At 50.3% G+C, this 21,835-nt stretch overlaps 6 protein-coding genes across 6 annotated transcripts; 4 read left to right on the top strand and 2 right to left on the bottom strand.

Moving 5' to 3' along the window:
• Positions 1–4,177: 4,177 nt before the first annotated feature.
• Positions 4,178–6,390, top strand: ANOM_011353 (putative homeobox transcription factor; the record flags this gene model as incomplete). Its single annotated transcript, XM_015556609.1, has 2 exons — positions 4,178–4,555; positions 4,615–6,390. Exons 1-2 carry the CDS (start codon positions 4,226–4,228, stop codon positions 6,388–6,390), a joined length of 2,106 nt encoding a protein of 701 aa, XP_015401960.1. The 5' UTR covers positions 4,178–4,225.
• Positions 6,391–7,168: 778 nt separating this feature from the next.
• Positions 7,169–8,066, top strand: ANOM_011352 (phosphoglycerate mutase family protein; the record flags this gene model as incomplete). The annotated part of the gene is made up of 3 exons (XM_015556608.1): positions 7,169–7,303; positions 7,359–7,580; positions 7,641–8,066. The coding sequence occupies 3 exons, from the start codon at positions 7,169–7,171 to the stop codon at positions 8,064–8,066; spliced, it is 783 nt and encodes a 260-aa protein (XP_015401965.1).
• A 1,278-nt stretch (positions 8,067–9,344) lies between these two features.
• On the bottom strand, positions 9,345–11,962 carry ANOM_011351 (putative nuclear localization protein; the record flags this gene model as incomplete). The annotated part of the gene is made up of 3 exons (XM_015556607.1): positions 9,345–11,254; positions 11,440–11,562; positions 11,854–11,962. The coding sequence occupies 3 exons, from the start codon at positions 11,960–11,962 to the stop codon at positions 9,345–9,347; spliced, it is 2,142 nt and encodes a 713-aa protein (XP_015401963.1).
• A 3,568-nt stretch (positions 11,963–15,530) lies between these two features.
• On the top strand, positions 15,531–15,926 carry ANOM_011350 (uncharacterized protein; the record flags this gene model as incomplete). The annotated part of the gene is made up of 2 exons (XM_015556606.1): positions 15,531–15,549; positions 15,619–15,926. 2 exons carry the CDS (start codon positions 15,531–15,533, stop codon positions 15,924–15,926), a joined length of 327 nt encoding a protein of 108 aa, XP_015401964.1.
• Positions 15,927–17,142: 1,216 nt separating this feature from the next.
• ANOM_011349 (uncharacterized protein) lies at positions 17,143–18,081 on the bottom strand (the record flags this gene model as incomplete). Its single annotated transcript, XM_015556605.1, has 1 exon — positions 17,143–18,081. One exon carries the CDS (start codon positions 18,079–18,081, stop codon positions 17,143–17,145), a length of 939 nt encoding a protein of 312 aa, XP_015401962.1.
• Positions 18,082–20,366: 2,285 nt separating this feature from the next.
• On the top strand, positions 20,367–20,963 carry ANOM_011348 (uncharacterized protein; the record flags this gene model as incomplete). The annotated part of the gene is made up of 1 exon (XM_015556604.1): positions 20,367–20,963. The coding sequence occupies one exon, from the start codon at positions 20,367–20,369 to the stop codon at positions 20,961–20,963; it is 597 nt and encodes a 198-aa protein (XP_015401961.1).
• Between the last annotated feature and the right edge of the window lie 872 nt (positions 20,964–21,835).

The raw sequence follows: 21,835 nt of genomic DNA, 5'->3' as shown, positions 1-21,835 counted from the left end.
GTCCTTAAGACATACCTTCGCGTTGGGTATCTATTGTCTGGGTGATTATGGAGTACTCCAGAGCTCTCAAGCTCAATTAGGTCCCGCACTACATACACGTGAACGATGGCGATCTCTTTCAGGTGTTCGCATCGATGAACAGCCATGATCCCTGCTCCAGTCGCAAGTGCTTCGGTTAATCACGAGCCGTGATGTATGTCTGTATGTATGTACAGAGTCCCGTAAGACTGTGCAATGGTACTTTTGCCTTAGAATTCAACTTGGCTTACCATTACGACCTGAGAACTGTGTAGAATAATTCATTACGCCCCCTTTCTCTCGGTTCCACCAACGCCCCCTCTTTCGAGAGCCTGACGAGGATCGTCTGGAAATTTCGGGTCCGGTACCGCAGTGCCGGAACTTGCAAATCATAGACGTTGAGTTGCTGTCACACTACGGAGTACTTAGCCGAAACAAAAAAAAAGGGAAGTGGTATGAACGTATCCCCAGGAAAACCGAAGCATGCATTAACCGCTCAGGTAGTGACGGTTGCTGGGTAAATGGGAAAACCAGTGGGAAAAGGGCAGCACATATGATAGCACCGAACCGCTCCGTTCGTCTTCCCCCTAGCATGGTCTGGTTCCCCTCCATATGCATGGCAATGCGTTTGGAACTGCTGTTGCGTAACCTCGTGACTTGGCGTGGGCGGTTCGGATTGCATCATGATTAGCGGCTTTTCGGGGAGCATGGGTGATTGACAGAAACCAGGAACCCGGAAATGGCCCCAGTGGTGGAGTCCAACTATGAACGCTCCCTCTCCTGTGCTTCCAGGCATCTGCCAATGTCAAGACTGAAAAGTCAGGCCCTGTCACGCTTTTCCCGTAGGGCTTTGAAAGGAAAAGGAAGGAGATAAGTGAGTCGCGGGCTTTCATTCGACAATCGAGCAGATCCTTGTGGTGATCGACGGGATCTGTAGACTATTGATTTTAGTGGGTCTTGGCCTGAGTGCTGCCACGCTTTTCCCACTCTTTTTTAGATTTCCCTTAGACCAACTGGATGATTCTCCGTCCCATGAACTTTGTGGGAAACGATGACAGGCGCATCTGGAGATCCGTGCTAACTGTTGCGGGTGTACGTATGCACTCGGTATCCGTACACGAATGGATCAAAATAATAATAAAAAAACACCTCAGTAGCGTGCTCTGTGCAGTGAGGGTCCCTTAGCACTCCATACTGTCGCCACTGCTCTGCTCAAGTGCTTCGCCTTTGGGCTTCCCCTCTTTTGGCTAACCGAAGGAAATCCTCCTCCACCTGACCTCAGGTGCTGGGGACGAAGTAGAAAAGAAGAGAAAGCAAAGGAAAACCAGTGATGATGAGCAGGTTTCACGGGTGGCTTTTTAAGTCTGTAGCAAACTTGACCTCAACTGCTTATTTTGGGTTTCATATTAGGGGTGGTTTGACGTAGATGCCCCCAATGAATATACTGCAAACCAAACAAGTAACCTGGTTAATATCGGAGTTTGGCAGAGAGAACCTTGGGAGTCAAGCAGTCCGTCACCGCTAAACCCAACCCAGAACTTCCGGACGGGCTCCAGGGATCTTCAGCGAATCCGATGACCAGAATCCCACGGATGGACCCCGATGACCCTTGACCCCGTGATTGAATCTTGGCCTCAGGCAAGGCCATCATTGGGCGACATTGCAGGCACATCGATGGATCTCGGGAGACTTCCAGGCGAGCTTCATGTTAGTTTCGACTTGATTGGATGGGGATTGGGGGTATGACCCACTCCCCACGCATACCCAATGCGCCCTCTGACACGATTTCGCTCTGGCAATGCAGTGTGGGAGAACTGGGTGGAAAATCATCACACCCTTGTAGGGAGTAGATAGCATGTATACTCCATCATATCAACGGACAACTTCACTATTGGCGACGGTTTGTTTTAGCATTGTTTCGGGGCCCATATCTCTGCTTCACGGGATCTTCCAAATTCCCATATGGGACCCCGCCCCCCTAGGTAAAGCTAAATTGTCTGGTCCCTAGGCTATGACGCTAATGCAGGAACTGACGAAGCTCTTGCTAGTAATGGGAGTACTGACGGAGTTACCAGTTTCACTTTGAATCATAATTATGGTGACACCCGTGAGATTGGATGCCGACAGTGTCACAACCTGTAGGAGTTACGGTCACTCAAGCTTAAAATCGCTTCAGTTGTGTTCCTTGGGCTTTTTTCTCTTTTTGTTTTTTCTGTTTTCTGATTTTCTTTTCGACCCTTTCCCCCCTTTTTAAACTTTGGGTGTGTCGCGGGAAAGATCCCGTACTGAACTTAGCAGTCTTCCACCAATCATATCCATTGTATCGGATTACAACTGTACATCTACAAACTCAGACGGGATGACTGGGAACATCGGAAACAACTACGGATGTGAGGAGAGAAAAAGTACCAAGGAAGAAGCCTTATTAGATACCCAACAATAGTCAATCGATTCTTAATTTTCTACTATCAGCTAGAAGCCCTAGGAATGCGACATGGATGGTGCAGGAAAAAAAAAGAAAGAAAAAAAAAGTAAACTTCACAGGACGATACATTCAGTATGGGCCTGTCGCTCGGCATACACGAACATCTGCCTGAGACTGTCGCGGTCACCGCCACAGTGCCACTGCCTAATGAGGGTCTGTAATAGATGCACGCCCAGAGCTACGTACCTACATACATAACATATGTATGTACCTAATGCATGTATGTACTTAACACCATGATGTTCTACTTCCATAATGATAATACTTGTAGTGACGATTACTGTATGTTTTTATTTACCCATTTTAAGTATTAGGTTTATTCAATGCCCTTTTGAGTTATTTTAAGCCCTGGCTGCCAAGCTAGTTTGTAAGAGAGAGAGGGAGAGAGAGAGCGAGAGAGAGCGAGACACCGGAAAAGAGCCCAAGGCCGCCACCCCCTAGAACCTCGCGAAGCGGCACCACCACAAACCCACTTTCGGCCATTATTTTGGTGGTCGGTGCCTTTCGGTTTGGTACCGTACCTGATACTGTCCGTACTCCCATACAGTGGTAACCAACCAACTCTACCACTGTGGGAGGGTACCTAAGATCGCTACCATGGATGCGTTCCCAGATAAGGTAGACGATAATAATAATAAGTTCAGGGGGAAGTATGTCATTTCATCTAGACGAATTGTCTGCAGAGAGAAATCCGTGAACTTCCTCTTCTTTTTTGGTTATTCTTCATTTGAATTTTTTCTTTTTTTTTTTTAATTCTATCTTAGCACTGGGTTTACTAATCCAAAGCGATTGGGTTTATCGTGCATACCTAGGAATAGCCCAGAACAATTAAGCTAAAATCGGGAAGCTGCGAGGACGGCTGAAGCGCTGATTCCCCCCGGTCACCCAAGCTGACGGTAAATACGGCATTGATACCAAACCGCTTCGAAACCTCTCTCAGGTCCCGCTCGGTGATCTTCCAATCACAATTGGGCCCTCCACACCTTTTGCTTTTCCCAGCAGCCGCTGCCAATCTCTCCATCCGCCGATATCCACACCACTTCCCTTTCCCTTTCCACCCCCCCAATTCCTCAGTCCCCAGTGACTGGTGTCATCCTCTTGGATTTTTTTTTCTCTTCTTTTTCTTTTTTTCCTTTTTCTTTTTTGATTTTCGATTTTCGATTTTCGATTTTCTAATTTTTTGAGCCCTTTTTGTCTTTTTCAGTCTTTCTCTCACTCAGACTCTCTACTTTCTTTCCTCATTCTCTCCTTTTCCTCTTTTGTCCCCTCTTTTCTATATTTTCTTTTTTTACTATTTCTTGCTTTCATTCTCGATCTGCTTAGTCGTTCCTTCCCTTTCCCTATTCTGATATCTGCTTATTAGTACCGCTGTCCGACTCAGTACATTCATTAATCCTCTCCCTCTCTGTCTTAATCCATCCGGTCTGCTGCTGTGTTGTATACCACCGCAACTATACCCAGCAACAACCTGTCAATCTCTCATTCCACCCAACCCTTCCTTTCATCCTTTTATAAAAGAGCTTATCTCTCCTCCCCATCAAAGAAGTCATTCTTAATCCAACCACTCATACTTCCTCTTGTGATCCAATTGTTCAATGATCTAGAACCGTTACCTATCGAGAGTTGCCGCTATCTTGTGCAGTAACAGGTCCGGTCTTAATATACCCTTCCCTCACCCTCTCTCCCTCCTCCTATTACCCTCACACGCCTACCACCGCAACCATGAATTATCTCCACCATCCATACGCGTATGCTGGTCATGCTGCGGTCCCCATGGAACAGCCCATTGGCTATGATCCGACAATGGCACACCCGTCCATGATGCACCCAATGGACGGCTACATCTATCCCCACCCACCTTTTGACATGATCGACTTCTACCATCAGCCCATTATGGACTACGAGGAATATGCAGAGAACTTGTCTCGTCCACGGTTGACTAAGGAACAAGTCGAGACCCTAGAGGCCCAGTTCCAGGCTCACCCGAAACCCAGCAGCAATGTGAAGCGTCAATTGGCCGCTCAAACGAACCTTAGCCTTCCTCGGGTTGCTGTTAGTGATTCCCCACTCTACATTTAGCGCCTCTTAACCTAAGCTAATGCTTCTTACAGAACTGGTTCCAAAATAGACGCGCAAAGGCCAAGCAGCAGAAGCGACAGGAAGAGTTCGAAAGGATGCAGAAGGCGAAGACAGAGGCTGAGGAGGCTGCACGGATCAAGACAGAAAATGCCGAAAAGTCCGAATCGAACCCAGATAACAAAGAAGAGACAGACAAGGATACCCCGAAGCAATCATCCGATCAAACCATGTCTGATGACCGTACCAAGACATCTGCTTCCAACTCACGATCGAAGCATCAGAAAACAAAGAGCGAGTCGGCTCGGGAAGCAACCTTTGCTTCATTGCAACGAGCGTTGAATGCCGCTGTTGCTGCTCGAGAACATTATAGTCCTGATGAACAGGGTCAACCTGCTACCATACATGAGGGCTCGGTGTCTCCGACGACAACATACTCAGGCATTAACAACCATGATGATAACCAGGCTGCTCAGAGCAATTCCACAACTCCGTTTTCCGAGTGGGAAAACACAAAGGAGACTGCGATGTCGTGGACTGCATCTCAGAGCCCCCAAGAGCATCTTGGCTACTCTGCCGCCGAGTCGCTGACTGTCCCGCAACTAGACGGCCCTCATCAAAATGCACAACAAAATGACACGCTGCAGTTCCACTCTTCACAGAATGAGGAGTGGTCCAGCCAGGTGCAAGGGACAAAATCCTTCCCTAGCTATCATTCATCCAGCGATGCTGAAACTTATAGTGCAGCTCAATATACCCTGCACCCGGAGAGCTCATTGCCAAGGCGAGGATCATCTGATGATCTCGCCGACTCCCTTGAAGGCATCGGGATTCATGCGGCGGGACTTCCGATCAGAACAGACCGGTCTTCATGGAAAGAAGCTGGCAAGGAACTTGATCTTGCGGCCCGGAGAAAGCGGCCGCGGCCTGCTGCTATCGGTACTTCGAGGTCGTCGTCCATGTTGGCAGGATCGTCATCTATGTCACCGACCACAAGACTACCAAGTTATGGCTCTGCACCTGGTGTGAGACAGTCGAAGTCAGCGCAATGTCTCAACACACGTTACGCAGGTGTTCGGAAAGCATCTGCAGCTCAGCGTTCGCCTCTGAATCTGTCTTCATTTGCCGAAGCCGGGACCTTGAGTACTTCCAAGCCAGAGATGTCATCGATGCTGTCGCCCGCTGTCACCACGGGCGGGCTGGCGCCACCAACACCCCTGACACCGGATGACCTGCATCACTTCCTTCCAAATACCCCTAGTGATGGCGGTTACTGTCTGTCTGCCCAACCCACCAGCCAATTGTTCCCCACAACACAGCCCATGCAAATCAACATTGCCTCTCCTCCCGCTACACCTCTGGCCATGGATATGCTTTCCACCTACCAATACCACAGTGTTGCTCCGCCAATGTCCGCGCCTGCCCATTATACTTCGTTTCCTGATTATGTCACTTGTGAAGGAGCCCCTTTGACGGGCAGGAGTTGGACAGGCGCCAACTCGATGCCTTCACCAGAGGCAGCCTTTCAGAGCCGTGTCCCAATCACCCAGGCGGATGTTCCATCTCTGTCGTATGGACAACCTGCTGATAACCTCTCCGCTGCTGGGTCACCGCCCTTAATGTATACCACGGATGCCGATATGCATACATCGACAGGGTCATTCCATGGTGATGCGAAGCAGACGGAGTTCTATATTCACGAATTCCCCGAGCAGCAGGAAGCCCATCGGTTTGTTGCGCAGCAACTGCCGCAGAAACCCAAGGCGTATACATTCAACAATCAAACGCCGAGCGATTGGAATGCAAATTAGAAAAAAAAAAAAAAAAAGAGGGAAGTAAAATAATTCGGCGTTTGATTTCATGTATGGGGGCTTACACACGGTCTCTCGGTGGTGATTTGTGCCATTACTCTGTATGCAATTCTATCTCTGTCTTTCCCTGTCGCATTGTCTGCTGTTACACCATGGGACTCCCTCATATCCCAGGTCTTGTCTGTTTGATTCCCAGAGCATTCGTGTTGGTGTGTTTCTTCGGCGTCTGCCATTGGCTTGTTTTTTTTGGTTCGGCTGTGAATTAGTACTGGGTTGGAAATATTTTTGGATGCTGTTGGATTTTGCATATGTATTTGGAAGCGGTTGGACTTTTTTTTTTTTTTTGACATATATATTTGGAGGCTTGATTTCTTCGTGTCACGTATTTAATAACCCCCCCTGTAATTACTACTAATACTGATTCTATGGATGACGATTGCCATTGCAGCATCGTCGGAGCTCTCGATTGGACACATGTGCTGCACCACTGGCTTATTTTATTTTCTACTTCGCTTTCTCTCTTTGCCTGGGTATTCGCTCCGAGAACGGAGGAAGCTGTGCCATGATGTTACCAATTGGCAAGTCGAGCGATATTAAGTCGATGGGTCTCGAGGGCCGTTAGCTCGCACGTGCTGGTCTGGTAGGCAACAAATCGCGATTACACTATATCATCATGATGCCAGCCACGCAGGCACCGGACGGAAACAATGCTATATAATGGAGGCCGCCGATCGGTGTTTCTTGAGTCCACGACCTCCGCCAGCATTGTGCCTCCATCATGAAGATCTCGGGCTTTACTTCAGTAGCGCTGGGCCTGGCTGCCTTTGCGGAAGCCTCGTATGTCAACTATACCACAGTACCTGGATATTTCTTGCAGGATGAGGCGACAACCGATCCATCCACCTTTGACTTCGTCAGTGCCTAGCTTACTTTCCCTTTCACCTCCGTCATCGCTAACTACGAATCAGACAACCACCAACTTCGGCCTGATCAATCGCACATACCCAACCGACAAAGGACATGGCGATAAGAACAACCACCGTACCCAGTGGGAGCGGTTCTACCACCAAGTAGTCGAATTGAACCGTCGATCACCTCCCAATGTCAATTACAAGATCTTATTCCTAGGCCGCCACGGCGAAGGTTGGCACAACGCAGCTGAATCATACTACGGCACGCCTGCCTGGAACGTGAGTACCAAAAGTCACCTGATGACCATGCTAAATCACCATCTTGCTAACATCAACCAGTGCTACTGGTCCCTCCTGGACGGAAACGGCACTGCCACCTGGCGCGATGCCGAGCTCACAGACGCCGGCGTCGAGCAGGCCCAAATCGCCCACGATTTCTGGCAAAAGGAGCTAGACACGCAACACATTCACCCACCGGACAGCTACTTCGTCAGCCCCCTAACACGCACCCTTCGCACAGCAAATATCACCTTCTCTGGCCTCCGTCTCCCACACGGAAGCACGCCCTTCCGCCCTCTGATCAAAGAGTATCTCCGGGAAGGAATCAGCATCCACACATGCGATCAACGTCGCAACCGCACATACATCCACGACCTATTCCCCACATGGCCCATCGAACGCGGCTTCACAGAGAAAGACGAGCTCTGGAACGGCGTAACAGCCGAAACCAGCGCCGCGCAGGACCTCCGCAGTGAATCTGCCTAGACTCGATCTTCCAAGCCGACAACTCCGGCCTCTTCGTCTCGATTACGAGCCACTCGGGCGAAATTAGCTCGATCCTTCGTGTGGTCAAGCATCGTACCTTTAAGCTTAACACTGGTGCTGTCATACCTGTTCTCGTGCGCGCCGAGACCGTCCCTGAGACCCCGACCACGACCTCGGTTTCGTGGACTGCTAGTGCGCACTGTACCGCGCCGCCTGTGACGTCTGTCGACTCGTGCGTGTGCCCCTCTACCGCAGTCCCTGTGACAACGCCCTTGGTTACTGTTTCTGTATAAGCCAGGATCGCGATGCCAATATACTGTCTGGGTGATTGGAATGTGTGTATCTATAAAATAATGTTCTTGCTATGTCTTGCTGCGCAAAAGAGTGTATACGTAGATTATGATTGACTGCGTGTGCTTATCGACGTGACATAGGATATCGTAAATTCAATCTTAACTACTGGAATGAAATAAAATTCCACCAAGATGCAAGAGAGAAGATGGCAAGAGCACCAACCATTGAGGCAAAATATCCGACCGGAAAAAAAATCATTGACATAGGCGCACGCGTGTAGTCCTTGCAACGGAGTACCTCCAGGCTGTTCAATCAACTTACCGAAAAGGAACAATCATAGACAAATGGGGAAAATGTATTCAAATTAGAAGCCCCAGAGCATGAACCTGCGTGCAATCTGCATACTATAAACACAAACATTGAAAACATCAACATACGCAACCAGCATCCACAGGGCGCAGAGTTCAATGTCCAACATGAACACATGAAGAGCTGAGTAGAGTGAGGACAATCATAAAATGCTCGGCAAAGTAATGACTGAGAAGACCAGTAGACTGCAAACGCCCGCCTAGACCAAACGAAATATGATGAGAAAAGAAGATCGCCACCGTCCTATCTGACCGGCCTTCTATCATTGACATACAGAAAATGCACAACTTCCATACTCATAACGTGTAATCCCCATGGAATCAAGGGAAGAGAACATAGAAACGAAATCACAACATCATCGGGTATAGCAGAGGGTATAGAAAGAAAATGCACAGATTATCATTAGCTGTTATCCTTGAGTAAGGATAGTGTATAGCAGGAAGCGGCATAACAAGGTGCTAGAAAGGGAGGAACGGCAAAACGAGCAGAAAGGGAAAAGGGGACATTGACAGTGTTCGATACACCAAGGTTACAACATCCTCCCAACGCCTCTTAGTCCCATGAACGCCAAAATTCTGGTCAACGCCGGCCATGACTTTCTCAGTTCGTAGGCTTTTAGTAACCGGACCATCCAAGTGGAGCTCCGGATTGACCTGGTTGCGGATGTCCTGGTTGCATGGGTCCGCCAGGTGTTGGGGCCCAGCCAGGCATGGCACCTCCCGCGCTCATTCCCATGGCGAGACCTGGCTGCTGGGGTGCTCCTGCCATAAACTGCTGACCACCAGGCCCCTGTGTCGAAGGGTACATGCCTCTTGCAGCTGTCATTGCAGCATATGGGGCCGCAGTGCCGCCTGGAAAGCCCATGGACGCCATCTGCTGTTGTTGAGGTGCCTGCGGATGATGTAATGGGAAAGACTGCGGCATTTGTGGCACAGACGGACGGGGTTGGTTCCGTGGAGACTGCGACGGATGTTGCGCGAGAGGTGAGGGCGAGTGTTGTTGCTGTGCATGTAGCTGGGAGGCATACTGTGGCATTCCCACAGCCTGCGGACCCGCGGCGGACAAGGGCGACGGTTGCGGTTGGGGCGGGGGTTGACCCCACATCTGCTGCGGTTGTGACGGGTAACCGTACGGGCCTGGAGGCTGCGGAGTACCTGCAGATAGAGAGGGGTTCGATCGCTGATGCATCAGGTCAGGGCGAACTGCAGGCCCCGTCCGGGCGGGTGATTGTCCCACAGGGGGTTGCTGGTGGGCCACCGCCTGCTGCAAGCCCGGCTGACCGGGTATCATCGGTGTTTGATGGGGGAGCATGGCCTGCTGCGGCTGGGTCGTGTTCATCATCGGAGCCGACGCGATCTGAGGAGACTGCAAGGGCTGAGATGCCGATGGAGCCGAATCGAGCTGCCCGGGTTGCGACTGAGCCGCGGACGCTGGGATCTCACGTTGCTTGGAATAGAAATCCTCCAAGCCTTTCTGGCGATAGCTGCGCTGGGAACTCAGAATCTTATTGAAGTCGGCAGTGTGAGAGGCCTGGTTCAGGATCTCTGCTGCAGTACTGGGTTGTGTCCGGTCTTGATACGGCTGACCCGTCAACTCCTGGCGGGCCCGAGGCATACTGTTGTACTCTCTCAGTCGTGGATCGTCCGTAGTGGTGGCCATATGGATCATCGGCAGCGGCGCGAGAGAAACGGACGACGGTGGACCCACAGGTAAGCTGTTGGGCATAGCTTCAAGCGCATTGCTATAGATGACATCGCCATGGGCTAGAGCTGGTAGGAGGCTGGCAGCACTCGCCGCTTCCGCCGCGGCTGCATCGCGAGCTTTGGCCCCCCCGGGGCGTTTCTCGCCCGCTAGATCGTCCTCCGTGAAACCCTGTTTCCGGGCCTTGCCCTCCCAATAATCATCACGCACTCGCCGTCCGTTCACGATCACTCGACTGCCAAACTGACGGAACATTGACCTTGCGGTCACAATGGCAATTTGACGGGACCGGTAAGAATAGGGAAGGATATCTTGCTGAATCAAATCATCTTTTTCGATCTGGGTGGCGATAATCTTGTGCAGAGATCGGTTTTTGTTGAACAACAGATATGAGTCGCGGTACCCAAGTACACGTGCGCATTCGGTTGCTAACATGAAAAGCTTCGTTCCACGGTGAGGCACACGGAACGTACGACATTTGTACTCCCGTTCGCCTGTAAGATAACCCATGGTATCGACCTTCTTCTCGCCAGCCTCATCGAATTCCTTTGGGATGTACTCGTCGCCCTCCTCGTTCAGTTGGTCCGTCGTGTGATCTCGGACAGTCGGGAGCGCTTTGACCAGAGTAGACTTGGTCGGGGTGGTCTTGTCCGGAGGTGATGCTTGCGGAGGTGATACACCCGCCTGGTGAGGGAGGGGCTGTGTTTGCATTCGCGGGGTTTGCATATGAACATTAGTCGCTTGATCGCCAATAGCCGTGGCAGAGGGACGCGGCGTCTTTGGAGGGCGCCCGCGCTTTCGACGGCCATGTTCGTCTGCTCCTGCTGGAAAACGGTCACATGGACCGCACGTTAGCCTTCATGGAACTCAGCATAAATAGCATAGGGGAAAGCGTGCACGAGTCAAATCAAATAAAACAATAAGTAGTGGTTGAATGAGACGAAGCGGCTCCAGAGTGCCTCACACGGCGTCTAACCAAGCCTTATGGGACCTCGCGACGCGCACATACCGTCGTCATGATCTCCATCAGCGCGGGACAATCCGCGCTGATCTGGAGTCCGACTCCGCTTGATCCCGCGAGGAGCGGTGGCTGCGCTCGTACCAAATGAAGGGGTGGGTAGAATAACTGCGACTAGCAAAACGCCGTCAGTTTGGAGGTTGTCGCGATGGACAAACACATAGATAAGTAAAAAATCGTCATGACCTCCATGAACGGCGGCGGCCGTACCCCAATGTAATCAACCGCGATAAGCGATCCAACATGGGTAATGTCTGAACAAAAATAATCCAGCGCGATGGCGGGATAAAAGCCAGTGGGAAAAGAACTAACGTGGGAGGGGAAAAGGCGGAACGCGAACGAGGCAAGGTGAGGGGAGTAAAAGAAACCGCTAAGCAGAAAGAAGAAAGCAAAGGGACCACATACCGTTGTTGGTATTCAAAGCAGCGGGATTAATAGTTCCCGAACCATCGACCAGGTCGCCTCCGATCCCATTCATGGGAGCGGAAACGGAGGAATGAGAGGTGCCATACATGGCGGGCCAAGGAGGACGGAACGAGGTTGAAGAGCCGTCGCAAGGCCGCAAGGCGCGTCAAGGGGAACGCGAAAGGTGTCAACACCAAAACGGGTGAGATGACGACTGGGTGGTGGGCTGCTGCAGCGAGACAAGACAGCAGAGGAGCTGTGACGATGCAAGTGATCCTCGGAACAATGAACGCAGACCACGATCTCGCATGCAGTGGGTGGTTGGACTGGAAGGTGGCAGGAAGCGGATCAGCGGGAAGGTTCAGAGCAAATCAGTACCGCGCGAGCTTTGACAGAACTAGCAATGGGTTGATAGGGCGGTGAGACACGCCGAGGAAACAATAGAGGCGAGGGCAGATGACAAGTGATGTGTGGCTTGACGGGTGGAGGTGACCAGGGACGGGGGGGGAGACACCGCCACACCTTGCGGCTGTGACGTGTGTTTTTCTATTTGGAGGGGTGTGGGTGGGAAAAGGCAATGGAGAGAGAGGGGCGAACCGGACGGGGGTTCCCTTTCCCAAGGTTCCTTTCCTGCAGAAAGCACAGTCACCCCGTTTGAAGAGCAATCGGCTTCAAGGAGGGGTTCAGCAGAGAACACTTGACGATGATTCACGCTGAGGGAACCGATCAGTGGGTACACCAGACTGGGGTTATGTGTGACCAACGGGACTGGTGTCTGTGTGTCGGTTGCAGGCAGCAGAACCGATGGGTTTATTGGGGTTAGAGTGAAAGGGGAGACAAACCAGGACCAGCAGTTGGGTGGAGACCAAAGTTGGAGTTGGGACTGGGAAAGGAAAGGGGGCCACCCCAGGAAATGAAAAGAAAAATAAAATTAAAACCACAGCAGATGATGAAAGAGGGAGGGAAAAAAGAAAAGGGTAAGGTTAGTTGAGAGAGTCGAAGGAGGGGGTCGGGACACGAAGGGTAGTTGAACGATAGGATCACAGCTCAAGGCGGGAGGCGGCGCCACACCCTCCCTGATTGGCCGTGCACCACTTGGGTCACGATTCACCGCGGGCGCATTGACGACGATCGTTTCGCTTCTCAAGTCAAACAAACTACTACCCTCCACCCCGTCGAAATCCTACCCTAAGCTTCTCGTCGTGCTCTGACGGTTGAAAATCAACCCACAACAACAACGACGGCCAGCAAGGATGCGGTCGACAAGATCAATCAAATCCCAGGGAAACGACTCGAGGTCCGAGGTCCGACAAGAATAGAAATGCGACCCCGATAGAACACGTATGACGCGCCCCCTCTAGCTCAGAAGGGAAACGAGAAAGACGAGAGGAGCGGACTTACTTCCCAATCACTTCCCCAGTCGTTACCTAATCTAATCTAGTATTCGTCCTCGAGGATTTATTCTTCCACTGGATGATACTGGACAAGCAGCATGTGGCCGATCGGGTAGCGCGGACGTACGGACGGACGACTAATTTAGTGCGGATTGGATGAGCACCGCCTGTCATGAAATCTAATCCCTGCACGATCGCTCGGTTCCGACTTATTCACGGCAAAATGCAGTCGCAGTCGGTTCCGGAGGAAATCGTCAAAGTAGTTGTTGTATTTCCAATCTCCTACCCCAGACAGAACTCAGCCGGTTCGGATGACTATAAAGAAGGAGGATGGCAGACCATCGGCATTGAAGTAGATCGATCGACAGTGCAATGGACGAAAGGGGTCTGATATCGATAGGGAATCAAGAGACTTTCGGCGATGATAACAATCCCCGGACGAAGAATGGGGTGCGATTGCGTAGATCAACCTTAGGTAGCAATGAATCAATCCATGCGTCCAGCTATTCGTGGATAAATGAATAGGACCAGTAGAAACACGATTACAATGGGATTTGGAATTGCAAAAAGAGGGTTCCAATGAAAGTCAAAAACAGAAAAACAAAAGGTAATCCATACTTTTGTCAGCAAAATGGAAATATATCGCAGAACCACCGCGGGGCAATCCTTGGGTTTGGTCCTCGGACAGAGCCGCTTCTCCCCCCGGAACGAATGGAGCTGACCAGCTGTGATATCACTTTCCCCAGAAGTGATTTCGGGGGAGAGAGGTCGCTCTAGGAAACTTGGGATTATTCTTTTAATTTTTCTTTTTTTTCTCCCTCCTTATTTCTTCTTCGTCTGTCCCTCTTTTGACCGTTGGCCCCTCAATGAGCTAGGAGTGCACGGAGCAAGTCAAACAGGAGGGGAAAGGCGGATTTCTGAAGCGACGGTTGTGGCTTGTACTGGATGGAATGATAGTACAAGAATCGTGTCGCAGTTAAACAAGGCAGATAGCGTGGAGGACAAGTGCAGAAGCCAATGAAACTGAGCTTAGTCCTTGCTAATAAGAGCTGCTGACGATGACAGCGATTGAACCATCGGCTTGATTAGTTGCAGACTAGTCCCTGGAATGAATGGCTTGCTTGGTGGATGCCTCCCGATGTAGGACGAGGTCAGCTCATCCGCCAAATACTAGTCATTGGTCAGTGATGCTTTCTCTTTTAGTATATCTACTTTAGACTCACTGGTACTCGTAGCCGGAGTGATAGGTGACGGGAGATCCTCAATATCCTGTCAAGGACCCCTACGTGGAGTCTAATTTATAGTAGTTTCGACAAAATCTTGCCTGACTACTTAACCAGACAAGACTGAAGAGTGAGAGCACGGAGCACTAAGTAATACCAAGATAGCGAAACTGTAAACGATACTAAGGAAAAGGCTGAATGATGTGATATGATATGATGATAAATAGATGGAGATGCTCGGTCCAGCAATCACCATCTAATTCTGTCCCTCTTTTTGGTTATTCGGGCTCTTTCCCTCTTGCCATTCACTGAGTCAGGATTTCTAGCGCAAAAATAATAATTGACATGAAGAGATCATCGGCTCTACTAAATCTGCGCGGAATGGAGGATCCGTGACTGATCGACTTTTTTTTCCTGATTTTCAATGGAATCTCACGCCTTTCCACTTCAGGACCAATCACAAGACACGCGCTTCTCCTCGCTTCTGATGGATGATCGACCGTTTCGTACGGTATTGTCATCCTCACCACTGGATTTCGGAGGTCATTTTGGTATTCATGGTCATAGTAACACCGCTAAAAAGGGAAAAGAAGAATAAATCAGAATAAGAATAATAAGCGCAGTAACGGCAACCAGGATAGCAGTCAGAAGCCGACGTGGCCCTATCAGTAGTGGAACGACCGTTAGCCTCTCTCTACATTTGCTGGCTAGGAATGGTCGATCTCCAAAGACGTGGAAGAGTCCGTCCTGCTACCGTGTCGATCCCGTCCTTAGTCGCCGGCGGAGACACTCTCACACACAAGCTGAGAAAAGCTGAACACTATCAAGGGGTCATCGGGGTGTGATAAGTTTATTTATTTAGAATTAGGCTTGTACGACCGGACAAAGCTTCCTCGGTCGATATCGATGTCATATCTGTAAACCAAATGGCCGAGAGATACAAGAGTTCCAGGGCATACTCTTCAGCGGAATTCCTAAGTAACTTCCCTGATTAGGGTTGACCCCGAAGAAGCCCCCATGGGCCAACGATCGACGGGATTTGACATGGCCAATTCTCCGTATGAATAAACTCAACGGAGGTATGCCACCTCCAAGCAAGAATAACAATGTAGAATAGAGTTAACGAGTAGTATCGTCATGCAAGACAGGCGGATGGAGTGTGAGACAAAAGATCAGAGACAATCGGAACCCATCCCGAAGGGGTCAACTATCCGCCATCACAACCGTTACATCTGGTACCCAGATACACTCCAACGTGAAATACTTGGATCGACCAGAGAAGTCTCTCCCGGCCGACCAGCTCCAGACGATGCCAGGGAGATCCTCGAATCCTATAGGCTACTCCGAGCACCAAACCCACAGAGTCCAGGCATTCCAACGGGCAGATGACCAGCGCCGACGACGGATTGACTTTGCACCGGAAGGTCACTTGAGCGGGAACTACAGTAGGCGTTGATCACTGGGGACCGTGCGTGGTTGATATTCACACACTCCCAGTAACTTACAGTACATCACTGGTAAGAAGGATACTCTCCCAAAAGGGTGGATGTCCTGAGATAAGACACATGGCGCCATCGCGACCATCATTGATCCTACGCCGCCCCCCACTTCAACCTCAAGATCAACGGTAGCACATTACCAGTATGTAGTAACTAGGCACAGCATCCCATCTCCGCCGTTTAGTCCTACTCGCCAGTAAATCTTAAACATCAACGGTTTCCATGGATTGAGGCCACTTCCAGACGTCGCATATCGTGTGGTTGCACAGTCCCCAGATGTCCTTTGACTATCGGGGCTGTGTTAGGCGCTTCTTCATTCCCACTGCCGCAAATTTTCTCTTTCATCCAATCAACATGACACGATTCAAGCTTTCTCAACCAGGTGCAGCGTAACCTATCCATGTCCTGCGGGAGATAATGAACGGACGATAGCCGGGAAGGCCCGGGATGAACGTGGAATCATTGGAGGTGATTCATGATGCCAAGCAACTAACCAGTCACAGACAGGGAAATGGTATGCAGGTCATCACCAGAGCAGTTCCACATCAGGTGCAGACCAGACCAGACCGCGGATTCGGAGAAACACTAGGTCTAGTCCAGCCGATGGCCTGTACTCTGCAGGGGTTGGACTGGGGAGCTCATAGCCGTCTCAACTGGACTGCATAACCTGTCCGACATGCCAGTGAACAGGTGGCGGTATTGGTGTTAACCGTCGGACAGAGTAATGGATACTTCGTTGCTGATGGAATTATGCCTTGGATGTGTCTGCATCTATACACTGCCGGGATGTTAAGCCCGCCCGTCATCGGTGCAGGTATCGTGGCCCTTACACTGGTGCAGCTCTATGCACGTCCCTGCACGCCGCAACTGATACTGTGAATGTATACCCACAGACCAGCTAAACGTGCGTATCGGGTGACCCGCCCGCTATGTATCCCATTTGTGATCAATCCGGTTGGGCAACAGTGGTTCAGAGTTTCAAAACTCGAACATCTCTCTGCGTCCCATGCAATTACCCGAGACAACGCAGCCCAGAATCTTGTATTTGACTCATGTGCAACTATATGGAGGCGACTGCAGCATTGCCGAGACTGGTGGAACGTACGTTGTATTCTCGAAACTTACTGGGATCAAGATGCAGGACAGGCTGTCCCTCGAAGCCCCTTTGCTCTCTCATCGGAATGACCATGGAGGCCGCGTCCTCGATTCGAGCGCAGCGTGAAACGACTCGAACATTCTTGTTTGTCTGGAGATGTACAGTTCATTTCCGGGTGCAGAGTCCCAGTACGCGCGAAGTCTTTTCCCGGACAATGTGCTAGATGGAGGAAAGTCCGGGGTGGGCGATGTCTGGTGGGTACTGACTTTGGGAGGCGGAAGTTCACGTACAATGTCTTCCTCAGTGCTCTGATCAGTAATGTCTGGCGCTTGGCCACAAGACACCATGTCGTTCTCCTCGAGCTTTGCGTCTACTCCGACAACCATCTCATCCAGATCAATAGCGCGAGTGATCTCATCACTAATTTCTATATCGGCTTCCTCGAGCCTTTCGCTGTTCCCGGCGTCTTCCTCATCTGGGGAAATGTCGTGAATAATCTCATCACTCGGCATCATATCACGTCTATCCAGTAGTGCTTCCTCATTTCCCTCAGACGGGCCCTCTTTGACAACGTCTTCTCCATCCCGACCGGCCTCGCCAGGTATCTCGTTCAAGAACACTACGTCACGGCTCTCACATTTTTTGACATTGCTGTCGTCTTCCTCCCAATTGATATCGTGAATGACGGTGTCGTCGCTACTGATATCAACATCGCTCAACTCGACTGCTGTTCGTTCATCCTCTTCTTCCACGTCTGTACAGACACTTTCATCGACATATCTGGGCGCATCACATAGTGTTCGCCGCGTTGCGAGACGAAGATAATATGGAACGAGAAGCACGATGAAGCAAGGAGAAAACGCGGTAGTCAGGGCAGCCAACGGTGGGCCAGCTTGGACCAGAAACGAAGGGGGCTTTCTAGTGATGGTGAAAAATACTACTGCGACCGTGATCCGCACAGCCGTGTAGAACTGTACGAGAACATCTGACGGTAAGGAGGATGTATGAAGGTCCATAGCCCCGAGTTGATTGACATGGGATGCCTCGCTGATTGTAAAACAGCGATTGACTGGGTGACTTTGAATGTTGCACGTACATCTCAACCTCCAATAGTAACAGTACATCCCAAATATGATGATTCAGGAAAACTTTATCGGGATTGGATGATCTCAGCCTGACCCGGCCAATGTTAGCGTTGCGTTCATGACAACAACGACTGGACCCTCAGTCCCACTGCAAATCTAGACTTCGGCCTGAACACCGTCCACCGAAGAGCATTGAAGTGTATCCAGAACTGACAATGGACGTACAGTGGTGAGGTACTGATGCCAAGGCTACTTTCATTGTGACCTCATTCTACACGTCCATTGTGATCAGTCCTGTGCTGGAGACGAGGGTCTTTACTGCTGGAGATGTTGACCTCCGATTCCATCGAAAAGAAACCGGGTTCGCTAGCGATAACCTCGGAGCATCCGTTCCCTCTTTATCCCTCGCTTTGTAGCTTCCAATTATGGTATCGTATCGCCTGCCCTCCTGCCATCCTGCTCTTCTGCTCTCTTCTATGATATCAAGATCGCCGTATAGCGGGTCCCTTTGTCCCAGCCAGTTCCCCGGACGTCCCAGCCCTTTGTCCACGCGAGACGGAGTTACCTTTTTCGAACCTAGTGTCTTTCGAAATCTAAAATGTAGATTATGACTTCAACTGGGGGGGGCAGTGACGATTTGTGGCAATGGAGCTGTCATATAAACCTTATATACGGTTCTATGATGGGTCATGAAGTCATACACATTGGTATTGTCAGAGTCAATTGTATGATGGGGCGAGTATTACATCATCACAGCCCATTCCAAGGCAGATTCCCCATTCAACGAAAACAGAAAGGAAAAGTGGACTGACTACTGTATGCTAGTACTTGAGAACGCACCCCACGGAGTAGTATGGATACTGTAGGAGTAGATACGCCATCTTTTCGACTTAAGATAACTGTATCTTTATTCGATAAAAAAGGCGTCAAATCAGACCGATGCCTCAGGTCGCACTGCGTCCGGACTCAGTGAATTTTCCTCCAATGGTTTCTCACCGAAGGGCAACTCCACACGAGTCTCGGCCTTAGTCAGAGATTAAGAGTCTTAGCAAGGTTTGCTAGCGTAACCCTTATCAGGGTTAGACTATTACCATTTCCGCCTAGCGCTACTCTGTATAGCAACGAGGCTAACCTTGAAAGTTTGACCCCGCAAAAAGCGGCCAATGGGCACACGTGAGCATCCCTGACTCAAATCGTTCGATTCCTCTTCGATTGAGTCCCTGCTGATTCTGGGTGTAGTATCATTCCACCTGCATTGGGATCTTCCGATGGCTCCCCTTCATTTTACTGAAAACACAAAGTGATGCGACTTTGAGTTGGTAATGTGGTTTAGCCAAAAATGCATGACTCGGTTGAGAAGGTTAAGACCGAGACTGAAAACGCACAGTCATGATTATCAACGACCGAAAAAAAAAGGGAGAAAAAAGTACCAAATGATTATCAATAATCATTGACGAGTAGACTAAACTGCCCCCCGGCGTGGAAGATTCCATGGTGCCGACGGAGCCGGACCCACCCCTTGGTCAGCTGGTTCACTTGGTTTTTGTAGTGGAGTCGCCCAGTAGTGCGCAGTACGCAACCCTTTTTCCTCCTGGCAGAACCTGCGCTGGTCTCGGTCAGCAATTCGCCTCACCACCGAAACCACGATGGGGTAGGCTACGGTGGACGTAGAAGGCCCTGGCAAAAAGGGACTAAATCTTCGAACACTTCCATGCATTATGAACCAGGTTTAGTTGGTGGCCGATGGCCAGGGGGGATTGGTGAGGGAAAGAGCCCCGAAGCAGTCTCCCGGTGGACGACTTAGTTGGGTCAGTGAGTCTAGGCCTCGCTGGATCGTCCGCTTGCAGAATCTGCCAGATCAGATGGTCATCAGGTCGGGTTTCTGTTTTGGGGTCTCCCGTACTACGCAACCCTAGTTTTCTTGGGTCTGGATTCTGGAATGCCTTGGCCTTTCTCTCTCTGGTGATTCCCCTCTCCCCTTGGCCTCTCTTAAGACTTTCCTCCCCCCAATCCATTTTCCTTTCTTCTCTTTTACCCTCTCCCCCAGATTTTCACTCGCATTGTGCTCCAATTTAGCGTACTTAATATTCCTCGCAATCTATCGCATTGACTATCACCGCGCAAGCAATTTCACTCCATTCAACTTATCGCTTAAACCATCCGACGAGAAAGCACAAGAAGAGAAGAAAAATATTACAACCGAGCAACCGCCGACCATGGCTGTAGCTACCATCGATATTATGCCGAAACAGGCGTCCTCCTCTCCTCTCTCCTCCAACAACCCTTCCATGAACAAGCGCTGGCCCCCTCTTGCCGACAAGACATCCCTGCCTTACAAGCTCACCACCCTGTCGCGCCAGAAGCTCGCCCGGGAGGCCACTGCCCCAGACCCAGATATCAGACGGTGTCTCGGTCACTTCCGCCTGCATGTTATCTCTATGGAGTGGGCACAGAAGGACATGACTACTCGGATCAACTCTTTCGAACTGGAGGATGACGAGTCCGAAGAGGAGGAAGAAGACAGCAAGCGCGACGACGCTCAGGACAAGGACTCTTACCGGAGTGACTCCTCCGAGGAAGAGAAGGAAGACTCCGAGACCAAGGCCAAAGAGAGTACTGCTACGGACGCCCCTTCGGACAAGGAGCCCGTCCAGGTGACCTTCACCGTCTCCTTCGACCAATCTGCTCCTGCTCCCTCTCCATCCGACGAGAACCAACAAGGTCTCCTAGAGAAAGGCCGCAACTGTCTCGAGAAGACAAAACACCTGTGGCAATCACCTGCGCAGTGCATACCCGTTCGCATTTCGGGGTAACCGGCGAGCCATTCCAATTATACACTACCACTACGCGTCCTGGGGACACCACCTACCCCCAGCAGAACATACGCATAATCTCCACTTACGAAGTCACGAAGCAACGAATCTCTTTTTTTCATTTCCATATACATATTTCAGGCCGGAAGCGCAAGCGCAGCAGGATCGGAGTTACAGGGTGTTCACAAGAACCACATCATCGACAAGCATGTATCTAATAGAAAAAGTCTCTCACATGAACATGTCACCACATGTGCAACTAAATAGCTATATAATAAGCCCAATCAAAAATCCAAAAACCATTCAATCAAAACCAAACTCATTCACTCATAATCCAAACCCAACCAGTACAAGTCCACCAGTACCTAACTACCTCAGTTAACTAACTACCCCAAAGTCTTAGTAATGCCCGTATGACTCAAAACCTCAAAAAACCAAAAACCAAAAAAGAAAAAAAGAAACCCACCCCCACAACCCAATGGATAAAACCAAGACAAATCACACGCGTCGTACCTGAAGTCGCCAACCACATCGATCTGCAGCACCTCGCAACCTGATAGGCGATTCTTGCGCCTCTCCCCCACAATCTCCCTGAGCCCACGTTGCGGTCTAAGGAAGACTAATTCCGTTGTCAGTAGTAAGCAGAATCCTGGGTCCGGCGAATGTGGGGAATTATCATCAAATTCATTGATTTCCTCCTTGCTTGGCCCTGCATGGCTATTTAGCCGGATTCGGAATTGCCGTTTTTCAAGTTTCTTCCTTTGGGGGGAGGTTTTCTTGGCTGTGGGGAAGGGAAATATCGTTGTTTTACATAGTATTTGTTCTAGTGGCCGTAGTCACGGGGAGGAAGGAGGAGGAGGAGGAGGATTCCG

The sequence above is a fragment of the Aspergillus nomiae genome, assembly GCF_001204775.2.
Source record: "Aspergillus nomiae NRRL 13137 chromosome Unknown contig00504, whole genome shotgun sequence".
Taxonomy (NCBI): domain Eukaryota; kingdom Fungi; phylum Ascomycota; class Eurotiomycetes; order Eurotiales; family Aspergillaceae; genus Aspergillus; species Aspergillus nomiae.
This window is presented reverse-complemented; position numbering and strand designations above follow the sequence as displayed.